This window comes from Piliocolobus tephrosceles, chromosome 16, assembly GCF_002776525.5.
Source record: "Piliocolobus tephrosceles isolate RC106 chromosome 16, ASM277652v3, whole genome shotgun sequence".
In the NCBI taxonomy this organism is placed as follows: Eukaryota; Metazoa; Chordata; class Mammalia; order Primates; family Cercopithecidae; genus Piliocolobus; species Piliocolobus tephrosceles.
Genome location: NC_045449.1, coordinates 56,012,154 through 56,038,233, shown reverse-complemented (window position 1 = coordinate 56,038,233; position 26,080 = coordinate 56,012,154). Strand labels below are relative to the sequence as shown.

Genomic DNA, 26,080 nt, shown 5'->3' with positions numbered 1-26,080 from the left:
TTTCCATTAGCTGTAAGAAAAGGTGCAATTCAGATCTCTGGGAAATTAATAATGGAGATTGACCAAAACTTTACAAATTATAGGACTGCAGAAAGATACATTTTAATGATTTGGTTTTAAAATTAATCTATTTCATAGTCACACAATATTGACATTTAAGAATGGAAATATTCACCACAGTGATAAACCTATTCATTCTTTGGTATTAGAGACATTTATTAATCTATCTCTATTAGAGATATTTATTAATCTATCTCTATCTATCTGGATTTATTAATCTATCCAACATGGAACACTAAAACATGTATCAAAATACTTCTTTCTTCTTTTTATTCTACTATTGTTCTATTCCTCTCTTTTTCATTGCTCATATTGTAAACTTAATACTAATCCAAGGGAGTAATATTTGTCACCTAGACAACTATATGGCAACATAGAGATGACTCAAATTGTATTAGAAGAGGTAAAGACAGAACTTCTTTTCAAGTCAAAAGTGCTTTTCTATTAACTTATGGCATTTTTTTTACGTGAAATTATCCTATTAAAAGATTGGGAACTGCTTATACAGGCCCATTAAATCAAGTTCCCTGGAAGGCATGTGGCATTTACGTAGCTTACCATCAATGGGCAATGTTTTTAGCAATTGATTGTGCTCCTCATCTGTAAGCTCGGTCCCCATGTTTTTAAGAATATTCTGTAGATCACCAGCATCAATCTTTTCTCCTTTTAAAAAGATGAAACATTTATAAGTAAAATATTAAGGAACAATCTAATTATTTCAAGTTATCTAAAAGTATACTTGTGCTGCTACAGTCTTTAATACAAGAATGAAGAGGAGTGAGAATGTGAGATTTCTTGATAAAAGTAGAGAAATGGTAAACTGAAAATAGAATTTGTTGCTTAATATTAGTAAATGGGATATATTCTTAATGCTAGGAATGACAACAGATAGCACAGAAGAAAATTTGGTCATATAATTATTAAGATTAGGATGGTTAGTATAATAAGGTACACAAAAAAAAAAACTGTGAGGGGGGTCTGTTCCAAGATGGCCAAATAGTAAGAGCAGCTCCCAGCATGATCGACGCAGAAGACGGGTGATTTTTGCATTTCCAACCTAGATAGCTGGTTCATCTCACTGGGACCGGTTGGACAGTGGGTGCAGCCCATGGAGGCTGAGCCAAAGCAGGGCGGGGCATTGCCTCACCCGGGAAGCACAAGGGGTCGGGGGATTTCCCTTTCCTAGCCAAGGGAAGCTGTGACAGACTCTACCAGGAAAATCGGGACACTGCCACCTAAACACTGCACTTTTCCAATGGTCTTAGCAAATGGCACACTAGGAGATTACATTCCGTGCCTGGTTCAGCGGGACCCATGCCCATGGAGCCTTGCTCACTGCTAGTCCGAGACTGAACTGCAAGGCAGCAAGCCTGACTGAGGGAGGGGTGTCCGCCATTGCTGAGGCTTAAGTAGGTAAACAAAGTGGCCAGGAAGCTCAAACTAGGTGGAGCCCAATGCAGCTCAACTACGCCCGCCTGCCTCTGTAGACTCCACCTCTGGGGGCAGGGCATAGCCGACAAAAAGGCAGCAGAAACTTCCGCAGACTTAAACGTCCCTGTCTGACAGCTCTGAAGAGAGCAGTGGTTCTCCCAGCATGGTGTTTGAGTTCTGAGAAAAGACAGACTATCTCCTCAAGTGGGTCCCTGTCACTTGTGTAGCCTAAGTGGGAGACACCTCCCAGTAGGGGCTGACTGACAACTTATACAACAAACTCTGAGACGAAGTTTCCAGAGGAAGGTTCAGGCAGCAATATTTGCAGTTCTGCAGCCTCTTCTGGTGATAACTAGGCAAACAGGGTCTGGACTGGACCTACAGCAAACTCCAACAGATCTGCAGCTGAGGGAAGAAGGAAAACTAACAAACAGAAAGGAATAGCAAAACATCAACAAGAAGGACATCCACACCAAAACCCCATCTGTAGGTCACCATCATCAAAGACCAAAGGTAGATAAAACCACAAAGATGGGGAGAAACCAGCGCAGAACAGCTGAACATTCTAAAAACCAGAGTGCCCCTTCTCCTCCAAAGGATCACAGCTCCTCGCCAGCAACAGAACAAAGCAGGACGGAGAATGACTTTGACAAGTTGACAGAAATAGGCTTCAGAAAGTCAGTAATAACAAACATCTCCGAGCTAAAGGAGGATGTTCAAACACATCGCAAGGAGGCTAAAAAATTGAAAAAAGATTAGACAAACGGCTAACTAGAATAAACAGTGTAGAGAAGACCTTAAATGACCTGATGGAGCTGAAAACCATGGCATGAAAAATACATGATGCATGCACAAGATTCAGTAGCCAATTCGATCAAGTAGAAGAAAGGGTATCAGTGATTAAAGATCAAATTAATGAAATGAAGTGAGAAGAGAAGTTTAGAGAACAATGAGTAAAAAGAAACAAACAAAGCCTCCAAGAAATATAGGACTATGTGCAAAGGCCAAATCTACATCTGATTAGTGTACCTGAAAGTGACGGTGAGAATAGAACCAAGTCGGAAAACACTCTGCAGGATATTATCCAGGAGAACTTCCCCAACTTAGCAAGGCAGGCCAACATTCAAATTCAGGAAATACAGAGAACACTACAGAGATGCTCCTCAAGAAGAGCAACCCCAAGACACATAATTGTCATATTAACCAAGGTGAAAATGAAGGAAAAAATGTTAAGGGCAGCCAGAGAGAAAGGCTGGATTACCCACAAAGGGAAACCCATCAGACTAACAGCAGATCTCTTGGTAGAAACTCTACAAGCCAGAAGACAGTGGGGCCAATATTCAACATTCTTACAGAAAAGAATTTTCAACCCAGAATTTCATATCCAGCCGAACAAGCTTTTTAAGTGAAGGAGAAATAAAACCCTTTACAGACAAGCAAACGTTGAGATTTTGTCACCATCCAGGCCTGCCTTACAAGAGCTCCTGAAGGAAGCACTAAACATGGAAAGGAATAACCAGTACCAGCCACTGCAAAAACATGCCAAAATGTAAAGACCATTGATGCTAGGAAGAAACTGCATCAACTAATGAGCAAAATAAGCAGCTAACATCATAATGACAGGATCAAATTCACACATAACAATAATAACCTTAAAAGTAAATGGGTTAAATGCTCCAATTAAAAGACACACACTGGCAAATTGGATAAAGAGTCAAGAGCCATCAGTGTGCTGTATTCAGGAGACACATCTCACATATAGAGACACACATAGGCTCCAAATAAAGGGATGGAGGAAGATCTACCAAGCAAATGGAAAACAAAAAAAAGCAGGGGTTGCAATCCTAATCTCAGATAAAACAGACATTAAATCAATAAAGATCAAAAGAGACAAAAAAGGCCACTACAAAATGGCAAAAGGATCAATTCAACAAGAAGAGTTAAATATCCTAAATATATATGCATCCAATATAGGAGCATCCAAATTTATAAAGCAAGTCCTGAGATACCTAAAAAGAGACTCAGACTCCCACACAATAATAATAGGAGACTTTAACAGTCCACTGTCAAAATTAGATCAACAAGACAGAAGGTTAACAAGGATATCCAGGACTTGAACTCAGCTCTGCACCATGCAGACCTAATAGACATTTACAGAACTCTCCACCACAATTCAACAGAACTTACATTCTTCTCAGCACCACATCACACTTATTCCAAAATTGACCACATACTTGGAAGTAAAGCACTCCTCAGCAAATGTAAAAGAACAGAAATCACAGCAAACTGTCTCTCAGACCACAGTGCAATCAAGTTAGAACTCAGGATTAAGAAACTCAGTCAAAACCACACAACTACATGGAAACTGAACAACCTGCTCCTGAATCACTACTGGATAAACAATGAAATGAAGGCAGAAATAAAGATGTCCTTTGAAACCAGTGAAAACAAAGACACAACGTACCAGAATCTCTGGGACACACTTAAAGCAGTATGTAGAGGGAAATTTAAAGCACTAAATACCCACAGGAGAAAGCAAGACAGATCTAAAATCGATACCCTACCATCACAACTCAAAGAACTGGAGAAGCAAGAGCAAACACATCCAAAAGCTAGCAGAAGGTAAGAAATAACTAAGATCAGAGCAGGACTAAAGGAGATAGACACACAAAAAAACCCTTCAAAAAATCAATGAATCCAGCAGCTGGTTTTCTGAAAAAATCAACACAATTGATAGATTGCTAGCAAGACTAATAAGGAAGATAGAAGAATCAAATAGACGCAATAAAAAATGAAAAAGGGGATATCACCACCACAGATATGCAAACTACCAACAGAGAATACTATGAACACCTCTATGCAAATAAACTAGAAAATCTACAAGAAATGGATCAATTCCTGGACACATATGCCCTCTCAAGACTAAACCAGGAAGAAGCTGAATCACTGAATAGACCAATAACAGGCTCTGAAATTGAGGCAATCATTAATAGGCTACCAACCAAAAAAAGTCCAGGACCAGACGGAATCACAGCGGAATTCTACCAGAGGTACAAGGAGGAGCTGGTACCATTCCTTCCGAAACTATTCCAATCAATAGAAAAAGAGGGAATCCCACCTACTCATTTTATTAGGCCAGTATTATACTGATACCAAAGCCTGGCAGAGATACAATAAAAAAGAGAATTTTAGACCAATATCCCTGATGAACATTGATGCAAAAATCCTCCATAAAATACTGGCAAACCAAATCCAGCAGCACATCAAAAAGCTTACCCACCAAGATCAAGTTGGCTCCCTCCCACGGATGCAAGGCTGGTTCAATGTATGCAAATCAATAAACGTAATCCATCACATAAACAGAACCAAAGACAAAAAACAATTTTGTTGATTATCTCAAAAAAAAGAGGATGTCAATTTGTCCCTGTTTGCAGATGACATGATTGTATATTTAGAAAACCCCATCGTCTCAGCCCAAAATCTCCTTAAGCTGACAAGCAACTTCAGCAGTCTCAGGATACAAAATCAATGTGCAAAAATCACAAGCATTCTTATACTCCAATAAGAGTAAAACAGAGCCAAATCATGAGTGAATTCCCATTCACAATTACTTCAAAGAGAATAAAATACCTAGGAATCCAACTAACCAGGGATGTGAAGGACCTCTTCAAGGAGAACTACAAACCACTGCTCAACAAAATAAAAGAGGACACAATCAAATGGAAGAACATTCTATGCTCATGGATAGGAAGAATCAATGTCGTGAAAATGGCCATAACGCCCAAAGTAATTTATAGATTCAATGTCATCCCATCAAGCTACCAATGACTTTCTTCATGGAATTGGAAAAAACTACCTTAAAGTTCATCTGGAACCAAAAAAGAGCCCACATTGCCAACATAATCCTAAGCAAAAACAAACAAACAAACAAACAAACAAACAAACAAACAAACAAACAGGAGGCATCACGCTACCTGACTTCAAACTATACTACAAGGCTACAGTAACCAAAACAGCATGGTACGGGTACCAAAATAGAGATATATACCAATAGAACAGAACAGAGGCTTCAGAAAAAACACCACACATCTACAACCATCTCATATTTGACAGTCCTGACAAAAACAAGAAAAGGGAAAGGATTCCCTATTTAATAAATGGTGCTGGGAAAACTGGCTAGCCATATGTAGAAAGCTGAAACAGGATCCCTCCCTTATGCCTTACACAAAAATTAACTCAAGGTGCATTAAAGACTTAAAAGCATAAAAACCCTAGAAGAAAACCTAGCCAATACCATTCAGGACATAGGCATGGGCAAGGACTTCATGACTAAAACACCAAAAGCAATGGCAACAAAAGCCAAAATAGACAAATGGGGTCTAATTACACTAAAGAGTTTCTGCACAGCAAAGGAAACTACCATCAGAGTGAACAGGCAACCTACAGAATGGGAGACAATTTTTGCAATCTACCCATCTGACAGAGGGCTAATATCCAGAATCTACAAAGAACTTAAACAAATTTACAAGAAAAAAAGTCAAACAACCCCATGAAAAAGCGGGCAAAGGACATGAACAGACACTTTTCAAAAGAAGACATTTATGCAGCCAACAGACACATGAAAAAATGCTCATCATCACTGGTCATCACAGAAATGCAGATCAAAAGCACAATGAGATACCATGTCACACCAGTCAGAATGGTGATCATTAAAAAGTCAGGAAACAACAGGTGCTGGAGAGGATGTGGAGAAATAGGAAGGCTTTTACACTGTTGGCGGGAGTATAAACTAGTTCCACCACTGTGGAAGACACTGTAGCGATTCCTCAAGGATCTAGAACTAGAAATGCCATTTGACCCAGCAATCCCATTACTGGGAATATACCCAAAGGATTATATATCATGCTACTGTAAAGACACACACACACATATGTTTATTGCGGCACTATTCACAATAGCAAAGACTTAGAATCAACCCCAATGTCCATCAATGATAGACTGGATTAAGAAAATGTAGCACATGTACACCATGGAATACTATGTGGCCATTAAAAAAAGATGAGTTCGTGTCCTTTGTAGAAACACGGATGAAGCTGGAATCCATCATTCTGAGCAAACTATCACAAGGACAGAAAACCAAACACTGCATGTTCTCACTCATAGAGGGGAACTGAACAGTGAGAACACTTGGACACAGTGAGGGGAACATCACACCCCGGGGCCAGTTGTCATGTGGGGGAGTGGGGCAGGGATGGCATTAGGAGAAATACCTAATGTAAATGACGAGTTAATGGGTGCAGCAAACCAACACGGCACACGTATACATATGTAACAAATCTGCACGTTGTGCACATGTACCCTAGAACTTAAAGTATAATTAAAAGCAAAAGTCAAAAAACAAGTATGACATATTTTATTTTTGTAAAACTAGGTGTTTAGATGCTTGCAATGAACTCATTACTTTGATCCTTTTAAAGCTTCACCCTGTTTTCACTGTGTCCATCTAGTTATTCGGGTCTATAAATACTAGTGAAATCATTTTACTGGAAAACAGTACTAAAGAATGTAAGATGTTATCAAGAAACAGTTCTTTTGTTTTGACTGATAAAATGCAGATAATGTTAATCTGTTAGTAAAGGCAGATATTTTATCAAAATATTGAAAATATGTGAATTTATAAGCCACAAATAGAATATTAGAAAAATACTATTAAAAATTTTATGTAAATCATTATTTATTGCAAATCATGTGTAACAAATTCTTACCAGTAAAAGCTTTCACTTCATCCTCCAATGCTTTCATAGCCACTTTATTATCAGCTATAACACAAAAGCATAATTTGAAGCTCATAACATGTTATATCACAAGAACACTCTTCTCCCTCCTATGATTATAACACCTAGTAGCAGCACTTATGAAGTATACTGGGCATTTTGTTAAGCACTTTAGTCATTTGATGAATATTTACTCAGAATTTGTTACGAAGATGAAGAAACAATTATAAATACTGAAAATAAACTTATTTAGAAAATATAAATTTGACTTTATAACCCATAAAACAGCAAATCTTATATTTGATAATGGAAAGACGGAATTCAAAAGTGGCTTTTTCCTAGGGGTCAGCTTTCTTGTCCTCAGAATTTGGAAGGCTCTTGTATTGACCATGCCACTAGGATTCAGAATACTACATTCCCTACTTTGTTACTCTGACTGCCTTATTTAATCTTGCCATTTTCATTATGAAAAGTTCTTTTTTCCTTTTCCTTCTAATGCTAAAAGTACATAAAACACAAAACTCAAAAACCAGTGATATCTAGCATGCTCACCACTGACAGGCAGGCTTTGTGTCAGATCTTCAAGTTCTTTATCTGTGAGCTTGATTCCCATGTTGTCTAGAACGTTCTTCAGGTTTTTCACATCAACCTTCCCTAATCAGAAAGACACGGGCTGTGAGGAAAATGTAGAGACTCTAAAACAAAATCTCTAATTTTTTTTCTTTTTTCAGACGCATACACATTGGGAAGTTGAGAAAACCTATGGATCTTTTATTTCCACAAAGTACACATATACATTTTCATAAACTGCACATTAGGATTTAGGAGGATGTGCTAAAGCCCATTCATGATTATATTTTTCTACATAAAGACAAAAAATTCATTGAATCAATATATAAATGAAATTCACCATGGAATTAAAATTAGGATCCTTTCCTTTAAACCAATTAACTGATCAGTGGATGCAAACTTGGGTCAATCATTAACATATTTGGACCAATACATAGGGTTAAAAAGTAATCTCTCAATATTATTCCTAATAATGATAACGATAGCTAACGTTTATTGAGAGCTTTTATTTTGGTACCAGGCATCATACAAAACATTTCATTTATATGTTGTCATTTAATCTCAGACAGATATCAGACAACAGTTGACTAAATTCCCTATATAAATAGCTCATCTTTTCCTTGACCTTTTTGGCATGCAATTACATCTTCCCCACTAAGTTTATAAACTCTAAGAGAGTATGGGATACATTTCTAAACAATATGGTTGATTATCTGGTTAAATAACGATAAATCTGTTTTTCAAAAATCAAACAGAATCTATCTATTAGAGAGGTTGCAGGATTCACAACGAAATTAGTAGTGAATAATGGAAAGGCCAAATGAGTACCTTATATTCATCTATCTCCTTATTACTTTCCCTCACATTTAAGGTATTTCATATTACTCAGCACTATGTTTTTTTCCCAACATTTTATAATAAAAAGTGCCAAACATGCAGAAATATTGAAAGAATAGCACAACGAACCATCACCACTTATATGAAATAACAGTTAACATTTCACCATAGTTTACTTTCTCTCTCTCATACTGTCTTTCCATATGTATGTGTGAGTGTATACATAAATATGTTTTTCTTTCCTCAACGGATTTTGACTGTAAATGGTGGACATCGTAACTTATTATCCCTAAACACTGTAGCATGCAATGAATCTTCTAAGAATAAGGATATTCTCTTATGCGACATTGTTGATAAATACATAGCATGGTCACACCTAAGAGAATTAACAATAATCCCTTAGTGTCATGTTACATCCAGTTCATATTTAAAAATATTTTGTTATTTGTCCCCCAAACATCTATTACAGCTGTTTCTGTCAAAAGTTCACATTGCATTTAGTTATTCTCTTTGTCTCTTTAAATCTAAAAGTTAGCTGGGCACAGTGGCTCACGGCTGTAATCCCATCAATTTGGTAGGCCGATGTGGGCAGATCACTCGAGGTCAGGAGTTCGAGACCAGCCTGGCCAACATAGTGAAACCCCGTCTCTAGTAAAAATACAAAAATTAGCTAGTCATGGTGGTGCACACCTGTAATCTCAGCTACTTGGGAGGCTGAGGCAGAAGCAGCACCTGAACCCGGGAGGTGGAGGTTGCAGTGAGCCGAGATTGCACCACCGCACTCCAGCCAGGGCAATAGAGCGAGACTCTGTCGAGAGAGAGAGAGAGAGAAAAAAAAAAGTCTCCCCACTTTTTTTTTTTTCTTTAACACTGAACACCAACTTTTTAAAAAGAGTAGGCCAGTTTTCCTGTAGAATCCCTCATTCTGACTTTGTGTGATTTTTTTCTTTGTGGTATTATTTAACCTGCTTTTTATTCCTCATATTTCAAATAAACTACAATCATTATGGAGTCGCGGAATTTTTTCCAATGATTTATAGTAACTTGCAGACATTTATTTCTCTCTCTCTCTCTCCCTCCCTCCGTCCTTCTTTTCTTTCTTCTCCAGAGATGGAGTCTCACTCCGTCACCCAGGCTGGAGTGCACTTCTGTGATCTTGGCTCACTGCAACCTCTGCCTCCTGGGTTCAAATGATTCTGCTGCCTCAGCCTCCCAGAAAGCTGAGACTACAGGCACCCACCACCGTGCCCGGCTAATTTTTTTTTTTTTTTTTTTTTTTTTTTTGTATTTTTAGTAGAGACGGGATTTCACTGACTTAGCCAGGATGGTCTCGATCTCCTGACCTCATGATCCACCCGCCTCGGCCTCCCAAAGTGGTGGGATAACAGGCGTGAGGCACCTCGCCCGGCCTGAAATATCACAGTTTCTCAAAAGAAGGATGCCTTCCAAAGGCCAATCCCCTAACTTACTGGCACCCTTCTGAGTTGCATTCGGGCCACGTACCAGGTACCGTCATTTCGTGTTTATAGAATTTTGTGTCCTGTTGTTTTTCGAAAAGCAAACGTGGATGACAGCGTTTGAGCCCTCCACCCCCGCCCCTTCTGTGACCACTCGGCTAAGTCACAAAGACGCAGAGGAGAAAACTCGCGGTAGGGGGCTCTTAATGGAGAGAGCACCAGATGGTTCCCTGCAGACACAGAACCAGCTCCAGCTGGTGCCCCTTGAGAGTCTCTGGCAGAATCTGGAGGCTGATCCTGGCCCGCAAGCACAAACGGGGAGGAGTCAGATGCCCTTGCCAAAGTCCCAAAGGACGATCTGCAGGCTGTGCTGGAAAACACCACCAGAGGGCCCCCTTACCCTCCCAGGGAGGCTCTGACTGGGTGTGAGGAGTCACACGCTCATCCTTGGACCAATTACAGGAGGGTACTGGGAACAGGCCGTGAGTGCTGCTGGGATCACGTGACTGATCACAGGAAAAAGGTGCCCACTGCCACTCCATGGCCCGAGATACCAACATGTTTATTTTTCACTTTTACTTTTTGTAATGATGGGGTCTTGCTATGTTGCCCAAAGTGGTCTTCAACTCCTGGCCTTCCAAAGTGCCGGGGTTACAGGCGTGAGCCAGGGCATCCAGCCTCCTGACATGTTTTTTTATTTTTCCAGACGGAGTCTCGCTCTGTTGCCCAGGGTGGAGAGCAGTGGCGTGATCTCGGCCCACTGCGACCTCCATCTTCTGGGTTCAAGCAATTCTCCTGCCTCAGCCTCTTGAATAGCTGGGATTACACGTGCCCATCACCACACGTGGCTAATTTTTGTATTTTTAGAAGAGATGGGGTTTCACCTTGTTGACCAGGCTGGTCTCAAACTCCTGACCTCAAGTGATCCACTTACCTCAGACTTCCAAAGTGCTGGGATTACAGACAGGAGTCACCACGTCCAGCCCCCAGACATGTTTAAAACAGAAAAGTTTCATCTACAATCACCCCTGTTAAATGATATATTATGTAATATATACCAGTATATGGAGACAGAAGGGTAACAAGGATATCCGGGACTTGAACTCATCTCTGCACCAAGCAGACCTAATAGACGTCTACAGAACTCTCCAAACCAAAACAACAGAACTTACATTCTTCTTAGCAGCATTCATCGCACTTATTCCAAAATCGACCACATCGTTGGAAGTCAAGCACTCCTCAGCAAATGTAAAAGAACAGAAATCACGACAAACTCTCAGACCACAGTGCAATCAAATTAGAACTCAGGATTAAGAAACTCACTCAACACCGCACAACTACATGGAAACTGAACAACTGCTCCTGGATGCCTACTGGGTAAATAACGAAATGAAGGCAGAAATAAAGATGTTCTTTGAAACCAATGAGACACAACGTACCAGAATCTCTGGGACACATTTAAAGCAGTGTGTAGAGGGAAATTTATAGCACTAAATGCCCACAACAGAAAGCAGGAAAGATCTGAAATCGACACCCTACCATCACAATGAAAAGAACTAGAGAAGCAACAGCAAACACATTCAAAAGCTAGCAGAAGGCAAGAAATAACTAAGATCAGAGCAGAACTGAAGGAGATAGAGACACAAAAAATCCCTTCAAAAAAAATCAATGAATTCAGGACCTGGTTTTCTGAAGAGATCAACAAAATTGATAGAACGCTAGCGAGACTAATAAAGAAGAAAAGAGAGAAGAACCAAATAGACGCAATAACACATGGTAAAGGGGATATCACCACCGATCCCACAGAAATACAAACTACCATCAGAGAATACTATAAACACCTCTATGCAAATAAACTAGAAAATCTACAAGAAATGGATCAATTCCTGGACACATACACCCTCCCAAGGCTAAACCAGGAAGAAGTTGAATCACTGAATAGACCAATAACAGGCTCTGAAATTGAGGCAATCATTAATAGGCTACCAACCAAAAAAAGTCCAGGACCAGACGGATTCACAGCGGAATTCTACCAGAGGTACAAGGAGGAGCTGGTACCATTTATTCTGAAACTATTCCAATCAATAGAAAAAGAGGGAATCCTCCCTAACTCATTTTATGAGGCCAGTATCATCCTGATACCAAAGCCTGGCAGAGACACAACCAGAAAAGAAAATTTTAGATCAATATCCCTGATGAACATGGATTCAAAAATCCTCCATAAAATACTGGCAAACCGAATCCAGCAGCACGTCAAAAAGCTTAACCACCAAGATCAAGTTCACTTCATCCCTGGGATGCAAGGCTGGTTCAAAGTACGCAAATCAATAAACGTAATCCATCACATAAACAGAACCGAAAACAAAAAACACATGATTATCTCAACAGACGGAGAAAAGGCCTTCAACAAAATTCAACAGTCCTTCATGCTAAACACTCTCAGTAAACTAGGTATTGACAGAACGTATCTCAAAATAATACGAGCTATTTATGACAAACCCACAGCCAGTATCATACTGAATGGGCAAAAACTGGAAGCATTCCCTTTGAAAACCGGCACAAGACAGGGCTGCCCTCTGTCACCACTCCTATTCCACACAGTGTCTCCTATTCAACATATTGTTGGAAGTTCTGGCCAGGGCAATCAGGCAGGAGAAAGAAGTAAAGGGTATCAATTAGGAAAAAAGGATGTCAAATTGTCCCTGTTTGCAGATGACATGACTGTATATTTAGAAGGCCCCATCGTCTCAGCCCGAAATCTCCTTAAGCTGACAAGCAACTTCAGCAAAGTGTCAGGATACAAAATCAATGGGCAAAAATCACAAGCATTCTTATACGCCAATAAGAGACAAACAGAGAGCCAAATCATGAGTGAACTCCCATTCACAACTGCTTCAAAGAGAATAAAATACCTAGGAATCCAACTTACCAGGGATGTGAAGGACCTCTTCAAGGAGAACTACAAAGCACTGCTCAACAGAATAAAAGAGGATACAACCAAATGGAAGAACATTCCATGCTCATGGATAGGAAGAATCAATATCGTGAAAATGGCCATACTGCCCAAGGTAATTTATAGATTCAATGCCATCCCAGCAAACTACCAATGGCTTTCTTCATGGAATTGGGAAAAGCTACCTTAAAGTTCATATGGAACCAAAAAAGAGCCCGCATTGCCAAGACAATCCTAAGCAAAATGAACAAAGCGGGAGGCATCATGCTACCTGACTTCAAACTACACTAAAAGGCTACAGTAACCAAAATAGCATGGTACTGGTACTAAAACAGAGATATAGACCAATGGAACAGAACGGAGGCCTCAGATAAAACACCACACATCTACAACCATCTCATCTTTGACAGACCTGACAAAAACAAGAAACGGGAAAAGGATTCCCTATTTAATAAATGGTGCCGGGAAAACTGTCTAGCCATATGTAGAAAGTTGAAATGGGATCCCTTCCTTACGCCTTATACAAAAATTAATCCAAGGTGGATTACAGACTTAAATGTTAGACCTAAAATCATAAAAACCCAAGAAGAAAACCTAGCCAATACCATTCAGGACATAGGCATGGGCAAGGACTTCATGACTAAAATACCAAAAGCAATGGCAACAAAAGCCAAAATAGACAAATGGGGTCTAATTACACTAAAGACTTTCTGCACAGCAAAGGAAACTACCATCAGAGTGAACAGGCAACCTACAGAATGGGAGAAAACTTTTGCAATCTACCCATCTGACAAAGGGTTAATATCCAGAATCTACAAAGAATAATGACATAATAACATAATAACAAAGGCTCTTTGTCAGATGAGTAGATTGCAAAAATTTTCTCCCATTCTGTAGGTTGCCTGTTCACTCTGATGGTAGTTTTTTTTGCTGTGCAGAAGCTCTTTAGTTTAATTAGATCCCATTCGTCAATTTTGGCTTTTGCTGCCGTTGCTTTTGGTGTTTTAGACATGAAGTCCTTGCCCATGCCTATGTCCTGAATGGTACTACCTAGATTTTCTTCTAGGGTTTTTATGGTAATAGGTCTAACATTTAAGTCTCTAATCCATCTTGAATTAATTTTCGTATAAGGAGTAAGAAAAGGATCCAGTTTCAGCTTTCTACTTATGGCTAGCCAATTTTCCCAGCACCATTTATTAAATAGGGAATCCTTTCCCCAATTCTTGTTTCTCTCAGGTTTGCTAATTTCCAGAATCTACAAAGAACTCAAACAAATATACAAGAAAAAAACAAACAACCCCATCAAAAAGTGGGCAAAGGATATGAACAGACATTTCTCAAAAGAAGACATTCATACAGCCAACAGACACATGAAAAAATGCTCATCATCACTGGTCATCAGAGAAATGCAAATCAAAACCACAATGAGATACCATCTCACACCAGTTAGAATGGCAATCATTAAAAAATCAGGAAACAACAGGTGTTGGAGAGGATGTGGAGAAATAGGAACACTTTTACACTGTTGGTGGGATTGTAAACTAGTTCAACCATTATGGAAAACAGTATGGCAATTCCTCAAGGATCTAGAACCAGATGTACCATATGACCCAGCCATCCCACTACTGGGTATATACCCAAAGGATTATAAATTATTCTACTACAAAGACACACGCACACGTATGTTTATTGCGGCACTATTCACAATAGCAAAGACTTGGAATCAACCCAAATGTCCATCTGTGACAGACTGGATTAAGAAAATGTGGCACATATACACCATGGAATACTATGCAGCCATAAAAAAGGATGAGTTTGCATCCTTTGTAGGGACATGGATGCAGCTGGAAACCATCATTCTTAGCAAACTATCACAAGAAGAGAAAACCAAACACCGCATGTTCTCACTCATAGGTGGGAACTGAACAATGAGATCACTTGGACTTGGGAAGGGGAACATCACACACTGGGGCCTATCATGGGGAGGGGGGAGGGGGGAGGGATTGCATTGGGGAGTTATACATGATATAAATGATGAATTGATGGGTGCTGACGAGTTGATGGGTGCAGCACACCAAAATGGCACAGATATACATATGTAACAAACCTGCATGTTATGCACATGTACCCTAGAACTTAAAGTATAATTAAAAAAAAAAAAAAAAAAGGCTCTAAGTCAAGACCAAATGTAAGAGAAGCTTCTGGATTCCATGCTTGGACTAGAGAACTTGGATATTTTTGGTTTTCAATAGTAAATCACCAAAGGGATTCAAGGAGGAATATAAAGCATTTATATTTTAGATAGAGCATTCTGATAGCTCTAGAAAACACAGACTTAAAAGAAAATAACCTGTTGTTAGAGATGACTTCATTTGGCAATTCATGGAATACGGGCAGGGAAGGGGGTGTGAGGAGTAAAGATGAATAGAAAACATTCTAGCTTATGTGAATGGAAAACAATGGTTAAATCTACTAAGAGAGAAACCAGTACATGGCAGAAAATTATAAAATTAAAATTTAAAATACAGTGAAAGTAAGAAAATATAATAGGAGTTTTATATACATGGATCTTATACTAAGGGGAGAAACATAAGCTGGCAATCTGGAAATCTTCAGCATAGACATAATATTGAAAATATTTCCCTTGGAAAATGTATAGAAATGAAATGAGTAATGGTAATTTAATACAACTGGCTGAGGAACGACTATTTAGTGAAGGTTATTTCTTATTTTAAAATTTTCATTCTGCTCCAGGTACATTTCCTAATTATAGATTGGTCTTGACTATTTTCTAAGCAATGCAAAGAACACAGAAGGCAAGAAGCTAATGACTATGGATTTCTGAATTAAAGAGACATGTCCTATTCTTATTATGCCTTACTCTCTCATTTTTGAAAATTGAGATAGTTTCTGTGGCAAATAAGCAGCTAGCTATCCACTAATACTCCTACTTCCTCCCACAATGTGGAACTGTATATGGAAGAGAACGCCCAGCCAGATATTACATTCTAACCCCGTGCTGTTAAAGTGGAGCTCTCTGAACCTTTTCCAGGTCTGAGTGATGCCTGACTCATGAATCCTTTAATGCTCAAATGAATTCTGTTAACATTGTTTTGTCTAAATATTTTTTTCTTTTAACAGCTTAAAAAATACATGCTTTGTCCATTAGGATAGGCTTCTAACTTATCTTTGCAAAATGCATGTTTTTGTATAGGAAATATCACTAGTTAATATGTATTCCCATATATAAGCCCACAATGTCAATTCCTTTCTAAGCTCTATTGTTCTCTACAATGCTTGCCACTAACTGGAGGATTTTCTGTCAGATCTTCAAGTTCCTTTTCTTTGAGTACAATCCCCAGGTTTCCCAGAACACTGTCTAGGTTATTGACTTTAACCCTTCCTGCTTAGAAAAGAAACAAAGAATCATGATGACAAAAATTAATTATTTCAAAATATTGATATATTCAGGCATCAATTTTTACTTTATATGCCCTTTATTATAAGAAAAATAAGGATAGATGTACTACTTATTTGTATTAGTGAATAGGCATGCAAGATAAGCTCAGCAAATCCCCTATCATCATATTAAGAACAACTTAAAAAAAGTTCTGAAGTTGTAGCATTATTTGGGGGAACTGTGACTATGTATTTAAAGTTATTATCTGCATTATTAAGTAATAATTATCTACAAAAAGAGGGACCAAAAGAATACCAATGGTAGGGTTGTCCCCATGGGGCTTATGGGGATAATACTAGGCAGGTCTATCTCCCAAGGAAAATCAAGACAATAGCTGAAAGTGATAATTTGAATTTCTGACTATCAATGTTTTACTTTATTGCCACATCTAAAAACTAGATTTAAAATGGTAACAAATTGCTCTATGAGAGTATTATGGACAACACATTCACCACAAAATTCTGCAAGAAATGTTAACTGGCATTATTCTAAGGGTTTGGAAGGAGGCCAAATGCCACCAGCAAGAGATTTCTTTCACCATGTACTAAGAAGCAGAACTTGTAACCATCCCTTTTTCCTCTTCTACTCCCTTCTCTTATTCTAAGGACTGATAGGTGAAAGAAGAAGCAAAAAAGCAGCTTGGCTACAATTCAATGTTTTTTTTCTACTTTTTAAACTTGTTTGTTAACTTGCCTTTGGGAAAGTACATATTATAGTACATAACTTGAAGAATCTTGATTCATGGAATAAAATTATAATAAAGAGCACTCTAAAATCCTTCATATAATAGGTTGCTATTGGGCAAATTTCCAGAAAACTGCCCTATCTTCTCTACATTATATTCTTTATGTAATTTGATTTCAAACGATTCTTTGAGGGTGCCATTTAGAAATATTCAAAAGAGAACAGACTCCTTGCAATAATATAACATGGGTAATTATGTCAAAGTACTATGTAATTAATGTAATAAAACGACAGATCTAAATATAGACACATACACACCATGAAAACCTAGTGGTGTAGACACATGTGTTGCTTTTTAGAAGACATTTATGTTAATCATGCTTCTTAGATGCTTCACAGACTTCACACCATCCAACAATCTGTTCTGACATACCTTTCCAGCAGCTACAAGAAGAGGCATAATTTGCCTCAGAAGGAAAAGAAAGTGGGTGGTCACACAGTTATTGTGCAAACGGATAATTCAAATAAAAGAGTTCTTTATGCTTTCTCTGAGAAATCTGTCCTATATTCCCATCAAATAAAAAATCATCTTTGGAGAAGAAAAAATGGTCTTGGTGACTAAAATGTACATGGTGTTTGGCGACTGAGAAAACTGCTGGGAAGACTCTATTGTGCAGAATCAGTTCCTACTCCCTTGTGTCCCTTTTCCTTTGCCCTTCCGTTCCTTTTCATAGTATCTCACTCCCCTTGGTTTTCTTCCTTTTCCTTCACGTCATTTAGGTTTCAGCAGCCTGCATGTTACATTTGCATCAACTCTGATGACAAAATTTATGGTTGAAGAGCTTGATGACTCCCAGATTACATCTATATAACAGAGAACTTACCTTTTCCTAACCATTTTCAGCACACTTAGAATAAGTGAAGAGACAACATTATAGAATTGCTTACAATGATCCTCAAAACCAACCTCCTTAGAAAGGTTACACTGGCACCTGTATAGCTCACCATCAATTGGTATTGTTTGTCGCAACTTCATATGTTCTTTCTCAGTGAGCTCGATCCCTATATTTCCCAAAATTTGCAGCAGATCTTCGGCATTGACCTTTTTTCCTTTAGAAAGATAGGAACGTTAATGCTTGACCATTTTTGGGACCATCTAATAATTCCAAATAATAAAAAAATCATCATCTGTGCTGTACCATCTTCAATTTGAGGTAGTGAACAGGTAGGAAGAGACCCACACAACTACACTGAATTATGGGAAAACTGCAAACAGAACATACCTCCATAATTTCATAAATAAGAAAATCCTCTTTTAGTGATGAATGTGTGGGCATCTCATGCAGCAGAGCAGTAATTTTGCTATTAAGATTGGCCACCAAATTAGAATGGAAATAATAGAAATTTATAATTGTGGCAGGAGAAATTGATATTGTGGGGTATGTTTTTAATTACATGATTTTTCTCTTCACAATGTCACTAATATTTTGTTCCCTATTAAAGCTTTCACTTGCTATTTGCTATGCCAGTTAAGATATGGGTTATTTGAATATTGGTAAAATAAATCTTATTATTGATTTATTAAAAATATTTCCTTTATATTGCTTACTAAAATACAGAATTTTAATTATATTGTTAAATCTAGATAGGGTAAAGTCCAACATAATACTATAAGAAGATGCATTTAATGAAAAAGTAATATAAGATAAAATATGACAATTTGGGTAAATTGAGAAAGTAAAAGATTAACACAGTTTTATAGTAACTTGTCACTCATAAGTAAAAGCTTTTAAAGCATCCATTAACTTTTTCATTTCAACCTTCTGATTAACTGTTAAGAAAACATGTAAATCATATAGACATGCCACTGACACTCATTAAAATACAAAATAAAAAGAAATAAAAATATAAAATACAAATAAAAAGAAATAGAAATCATATACTCTAAAATTTTATCCTGTTTATCCCTTTCATGAGTTAGAAGTTCCAGATTATGATTTCTAGGGTGTTGACTCATTGTCCTAAAGGAAATAAAATCTCTAACAGTCAAGGGTGAGTTATATTACAAAGTCACCTTTTTTCATGGGGTCTGCTTTATTACTCCTATGCCTTGGAAAACTTTCTACTGTTTACATCAAACACAAAGAATAGGACTTACAACTTGTGTGTATTGCATATTAATGTTTCAGTTTGGATTTTAGAAATAATGCATTGGGAGTTATACCTGATATAAATGATGAATTGATGGGTGCTGACGAGTTGATGGGTGCAGCACACCAACATGGCACAAGTATACATATGTAACAAACCTGCACGTTATGCACATGTACCCTAGAACTCAAAGTATAATTAAATAAATAAATAAATAAATAAAAAAGAAATAATCTCCTTATGTAATGAGTTGATACTCAGTAGTTTCTAACTTTTCCCTGAGGCAGAGTTTCTTACTCCTTCGTTACATAAGTAAAATAATAATCACTCCAGTGATTAATATGAGATATTTTGTAAAGTGAAAGCTTAATATTTATTTATAAAACCAATTTTTAAAAAACATTAAAATGAGGCTGGGTGCAGTGGCTCACGCCTGCAATCCCAGCACTTTGGGAAGCCGATGCAGGTGAATCACTTGAGGTGAGGAGTTTGAGACCAGCCTGGCCAACATGAAGAAATCCTGCCTATACTAAAAAAATACAAAAATTAGCTGAGTGTGGTGGTGCACACCTGTAGTCCCAGCTACTTGGGAGGCTGAGGCAGGAGAATTGTTTGAATCTGGGAGGTGGAGGTTGCAGTGAGCTGAGATCACACCACTGCACTCCAGCCTGGTCGACAGAGTGACACTCCATCTCAAAATAAAAATAAAAATAAAAATAAAAATACATTATAATGAGAGTATGTTATGCAGATAAAATTAACTCAGAAATTGAGGCTGTGTTAGAATCTCAGATACATTTTCCTTTATTGGATGAAAATCAACTAAGAAATGTTCTCTCTGTTTTTCATTTGCAAAACATATGCTTGATTGTTTGCCTAATTGTAAACGACAAATATTTAAACAGAAGTTCCATGTAATTGAGAAACTCTGTTAGTAAGACTATAATTGAAAAACATTTCCAATAATTGAAGTTTGTACTGATGATCTTATAAGTAACAGAAAGTGGCCAGAAGAAAGCATCATGGCCATGTTATAAAATGTAGGCTGAGAGGAATTTTTGTTCCTCGTTTTCTTCTTTATCTAAAAAAATCAAGTAGGCCATTATTCATTTTTTTAGATTTGTTGAACTGTTGTGAATATATAGCAGTTTCCTCTTATGTGTGCTTTCATGTTTTGTAGTTCCAGTTACCTGCAGTCAGCAGTGGTATGAAAATATTAAATGGAAAATTCCAGAAATAAACAATTCATAAGTTTTAAATTGTACACCATTCTGAGTAGCATGGATGAAATCTTGCACCACTGTGCTCTGTCCTGCCCAGGATATGAATAATCTCTTTGTCGAGCATATTCATGCTATATACACGACCCACCCATCAGTTACTTAGTAATCATCTTGATTATTAGATCAACTGTCTCAGTATTACAGTGCTTGTATTCAAGTAACCCTTATTTTACTTAATGGCTCCGAAATGCAAGATTAGTGATCTTGGGTATTTGGATATGCCAAAGTGAAGCTCTAAAATGTTTCCTTTAAGTGAAAAGGTAAAGTTCCAAACTTAATAAGGAAAGACAAAAATTTGTATGCTGAGGTTGCTAAGATCTATAGTACTGATTCATTTTCTATCTGTGAAATTGTAAAGGAAGAAAAATAAATTTATGCTAGTTTTGTTGTCATGCCTCAAACTACAGAAGTATACATATGATTCTGTACTATCCATAGTTTCAGGCATCCACTGGGGCTCTTGGAACATATGTTGCATCATGGATAAGGGGAAACTACAGTAATTCACAAACCACATAATCTATCATTTTTTTTCGCCCCTGACAACCTCGCTCTGTCGCTCTGTCATACAGGCTGGAGTGCAGTGGTGAAATCATGGCTCACTGCAGCCTCAACCTCCCAGGCTCAAGCGATCTTCCTGCCTCAGCTTCCAGAGTAGCTGGGACTACATATGCATGCCACCATGCCTAGATAAGTTTTTAAACATTTTTTAGTAGAGATAATTTTTTTAATGTTTAGTAGAGGTCTCACTATGTTGCCCAGGCTGGTCTCAAATTCTTCTCCTGCCTCAGCCTCCCAAAATGTGGGGATTACAAGCAAGAGTCACTGTGCTAGGACACTCATTTAAAGTGTACAATTGCGTTTGGTGGTGTTTTTTTAAGCATATGCATAGAGCTAGGTGACTATCACCACCATCTAATTTAAGAACATTCTATTACCTCAAACTTCATCTCCATTAGCCTATAGTAACCATCCCCTACTAGGGAATCTAATCTACTCTCTGTCTCAATCGATTTACCAATTCTGGATATTTCACATAAGCTGAACAGTACAATATGTGGTCAGTCCTGTCCACGTGTTCAGCATTCCTTTGAATCCAAATTTAAAGGAGTCGCTAACATATGTTTATAAAATTACAAGAATATCACCTTATTTTCTTTCTGAGTTCATTTCTAAGTTTTTATAAATGTCTTCTTAATAGCCAACTTTTTCAGAGGTGATTATATACATGTTTATATTCTCAGGTTATCTTGATCATTTCAAAAATTTAAACGCTCACCATCAACAGGTAAGTTATCTATCAAAGCTTTACTTTCCATTTCTGTGAGTTTCATCCCCATGTTTTTCAAGACAGTGTCTGGTTTAGTGACATCAATAATCCCTCCTGGGAAAAAAGAGAGGAATATTAGCAAATTTGAATAACCATAAAATGTGACAAAGGCTATGAATTACTTTGTATTATGGATATGTTTCACTAAGAAGACCAATGAGGTATGTTCAGTTGTACAAAGAATGTCAGTATTAAAAGTAGAATTCAAATTCTACCCTTTTTTGAGAAAGGGAGAATAAGTTTACATAATTCATTTTCAAAGGTTGTGGCATACCTACTAGACCATTTATATAAATGGCGAACACAAAAGTCACATACTGCCAAGAGTAGGGAAGTATTGTTCTTGTTTCCTGAACTAAACAGTTTTTCTCTTCTCTGAGTAAATGTATCAAATAATTTTGAATAATTCCTCTCAGTTTTTGTTAAATTACAAAAAATTTTATAAATTTTTATAAATTTTATTCCTGAAGCTGGATGCAATACAAAGGTGTCAGTGGTATCTTCATTTCTGAAGATATTTGAAAAGAATCTTCATTTCAAATATCTTCAGGAATAAACACTACTAATGTAGCAAAAATGTCCTGTGAAACCCTCTTCATCCTCAGCCCTATTATTCTCTCACATTTTTCTCATGTGAACCACTGTCTTAAATACAGTGTTTATAATTCCCATGCACATTGTACACGTATATGTGAAGTAGTTTTGCATAACTTTAAAATTTATATATGTTATATTATAATGTGAGTTTCCTTTGCCACTTGCATTTTAAATTCAATTTTCTCTGCTTTTTAAAAAAGCCATTCGCCCGTGTTGAAACATGAAGATCTTCTTCATTCATTTAAACTACTGTTTATTATTCTATTACAATGTTACTCCAACATGAATTGATCCATTCTCCTGTAGATGAATGTTTAGGCTGTTTCTGATTTTTTGCTATAACAAGAAAAGGATGTTAAAGAGCAATAAGAAATCATCTGAAGGTAGAAAACTCACTGGTAACAGTAAGTACACAGAAAAAGAGACTATTATAACACTGTGACTGTGGTGTGTAAACTGCTCTTTTCTTAAGTAGAAAAACTAAACAATGACCAATCAAAAATGATAACTACAACTTTTCAAGACATAGTACAAAAAGATATAAATAGAAACAACAAAAGTTTAAAAGCAGGGGGATGAAGTTAAGGTGTAGAGTCATTATTTGTTTTATTTTTGCTTGTTTGTTTGCTTATGCAAAAGTGTTAAGTAGTTATCAGGTTAAAATAATGGCTTATAAGATAGTATTTGCAAGCTTCATGGTAACCTCAAACAAAAACAATCATACAACGAATACACAAAAATAAAAAACAAACTAAATCATATGACCACAAAAAAATCACCTTCACTAAAAGGAAGATAGGACAGAAGAAAAGAAGAAAGATAAAACCACAATACAGACAGAAAAGAAATAACAAAATGGTAGGAGTAAGTCATCACTTATCGGTAATAACACTGAATGTAAATGAACTAAACTCTCCAACCAAAACACCTACTGTCACTGAATGGACACCCCCAGCCCCAGTCCAAAAAAAGACTAATTGATTCTTTTTTTTTTTTTTTAAGAATTCACATTTCCTATCATGTATTGCTATATGACATGGGAAAAATCTTCATTTCTGACACAGAATGATAAGAAAAAAAAAACTAGGAAAGGAGATGCAAAGATTCAGAAAACTTATTTTCACATTATTCTTAGTGTTTTAAAATTAAGAAAACATTAAGACCAGTTCTTTTTTTTTCTTTTTTTTTTTTTTGGTACTGAAATAGGCGTTTTTATTGAAAGCATATGGGTATTTTAAAAATAATTTTCTTGCTCCTTTTCTTTTTTTTTATTTTTTTATTATTATACTTTAAGTTCTAGGGTACATGTGCATAACGTGCAGGTTTGTTACATATGTATACTTGTGCCATGTTGGTGTGCTGCACCCATCACCTCATCAGCACCCATCAACTCGTCATTTACATCAGGTATAACTCCCAATGCAATCCTTCCCCCCTCCCCCCTCCCCATGATAGGCCCTGGTGTGTGATGTTCCCCTTCCCGAGTCCAAGTGATCTCATTGTTCAGTTCCCACCTATAAGTGAGAACATGCGGTGTTTGGTTTTCTGTTCTTGTGATAGTTTGCTAAGAATGATGGTTTCCAGCTGCATCCATGTCCCTACAAAGAACACAAAATCATCCTTTTTATGGCTGCATAGTATTCCATGGTGTATATGTGCCACATTTTCTTAATCCAGTCTGTTACTGATGGACATTTGGGTTGATTCCAAGTCTTTGCTATTGTGAATAGTGCTGCAATAAACATACGTGTGCATGTGTCTTTATAGCAGCATGATTTATAATCCTTTGGGTATATACCCAGAAATGGGATGGCTGGGTCATATGGTACATCTAGTTCTAGCTCCTTGAGGAATCGCCATACTGTTTTCCATAATGGTTGAACTAGTTTACAGTACCACCAACAGTGTAAAAGTGTTCCTATTTCTCCACATCCTCTCCAGCACCTGTTGTTTCCTGACTTTTTAATGACTGCCATTCTAACTGGTGTGAGATGGTATCTCATTGTGGTTTTCATTTGCATTTCTCTGATGGCCAGTGATGCTGAGCATTTTTTCATGTGTCTGTTGGCTGTATGAATGTCTTCTTTTGAGAAATGTCTGTTCATATCCGTTGCCCACTTTTTGATGGGGTTGTTTGTTTTTTTCTTGTATATTTGTTTGAGTTCTTTGTAGGTTCTGGATATTAGCCCTTTGTCAGATGAGTAGATTGCAAAAATTTTCTCCCACTCTGTAGGTTGCCTGTTCACTCTGATGGTAGTTTCTTTTGCTGTGCAGAAGCTCTTTAGTTTAATTAGCAGAACTGAAGGAGATAGAGACACAAAAAAACCCTCCAAAAAATCAATGAATCCAGGAGTTGGTTTTTTGAAAAGATCAACAAAATTGATAGACCGCTAGCAAGACTAATAAAGAAGAAAAGAGAGAAGAATCAAATAGACGCAATAAAAAATGATAAAGGGGATATCACCACCGACCCCACAGAAATACAAACTACCATCAGAGAATACTATAAACACCTCTATGCAAATAAACTAGAAAATCTAGAAGAAATGGATAATTTCCTAGACACTTACACTCTTCCAAGACTAAACCAGGAAGAAGTTGAATCCCTGAATAGACCAATAGCAGGCTCTGAAATTGAGGCAATAATTAATACCCTACCAACCAAAAAAAGTCCAGGACCAGATGGATTCACAGCTGAATTCTACCAGAGGTACAAAGAGGAGCTGGTACCATTCCTTCTGAAACTATTCCAATCAATAGAAAAAGAGGGAATCCTCCCTAACTCATTTTATGAGGCCAACATCATCCTGATATCAAAGCCTGGCAGAGACACAACAAAAAAAGGGAATTTTAGACCAATATCCCTGATGAACATCAATGCAAAAATCCTCAATAAAATACTGGCAAACCGGATTCAGCAGCACATCAAAAAGCTTATCCACCATGATCAGGTGAGCTTCATCCCTGGGATGCAAGGCTGGCTCAACATTTGCAAATCAATAAACGTAATGCAGCATATAAACAGAACCAAAGACAAGAACCACATGATTATCTCAATAGATGCAGAAAAGGCCTTTGACAAAATTCAACAGCCCTTCATGCTAAAGACGCTCAATAAATTTGGTATTGATGGAACATATCTCAAAATAATAAGAGCTATTGATGGCAAACCCACAGCCAATATCATACTGAATGGGCAAAAACTGGAAAAATTCCCTTTGAAAACTGGCACAAGACAGGGATGCCCTCTCTCACCACTCCTATTCAACATAGTGTTGGAAGTTCTGGCTAGGGCAATCAGGCAAGAGAAAGAAATAAAGGGTATTCAGTTAGGAAAAGAAGAAGTCAAATTGTCCCTGTTTGCAGATGACATGATTGTATATTTAGAAAACCCCATTGTCTCAGCCCAAAATCTCCTTAAGCTGTTAAAAAACTTCAGCAAAGTTTCAGGATACAAAATTAATGTGCAAAGATCACAAGCATTCTTATACAC

At 37.4% G+C, this 26,080-nt stretch overlaps 1 protein-coding gene across 1 annotated transcript in view; it reads right to left on the bottom strand.

Annotated features, from left to right (window-relative positions):
- Nucleotides 1–26,080, bottom strand: part of LOC111526559 (EF-hand calcium-binding domain-containing protein 13-like) — a 128,989-nt gene that overhangs the window by 72,224 nt on the left and 30,685 nt on the right. The window contains exons 7-11 of the mRNA XM_026448077.1: nucleotides 21,940–22,044; nucleotides 18,232–18,336; nucleotides 7,818–7,919; nucleotides 7,257–7,310; nucleotides 619–723 (exon numbers count right to left, since the gene is read on the bottom strand). Coding sequence (XP_026303862.1) covers nucleotides 619–723; nucleotides 7,257–7,310; nucleotides 7,818–7,919; nucleotides 18,232–18,336; nucleotides 21,940–22,044 — 471 coding nt within the window. The remainder of the gene's footprint in view (nucleotides 1–618; nucleotides 724–7,256; nucleotides 7,311–7,817; nucleotides 7,920–18,231; nucleotides 18,337–21,939; nucleotides 22,045–26,080) is intronic.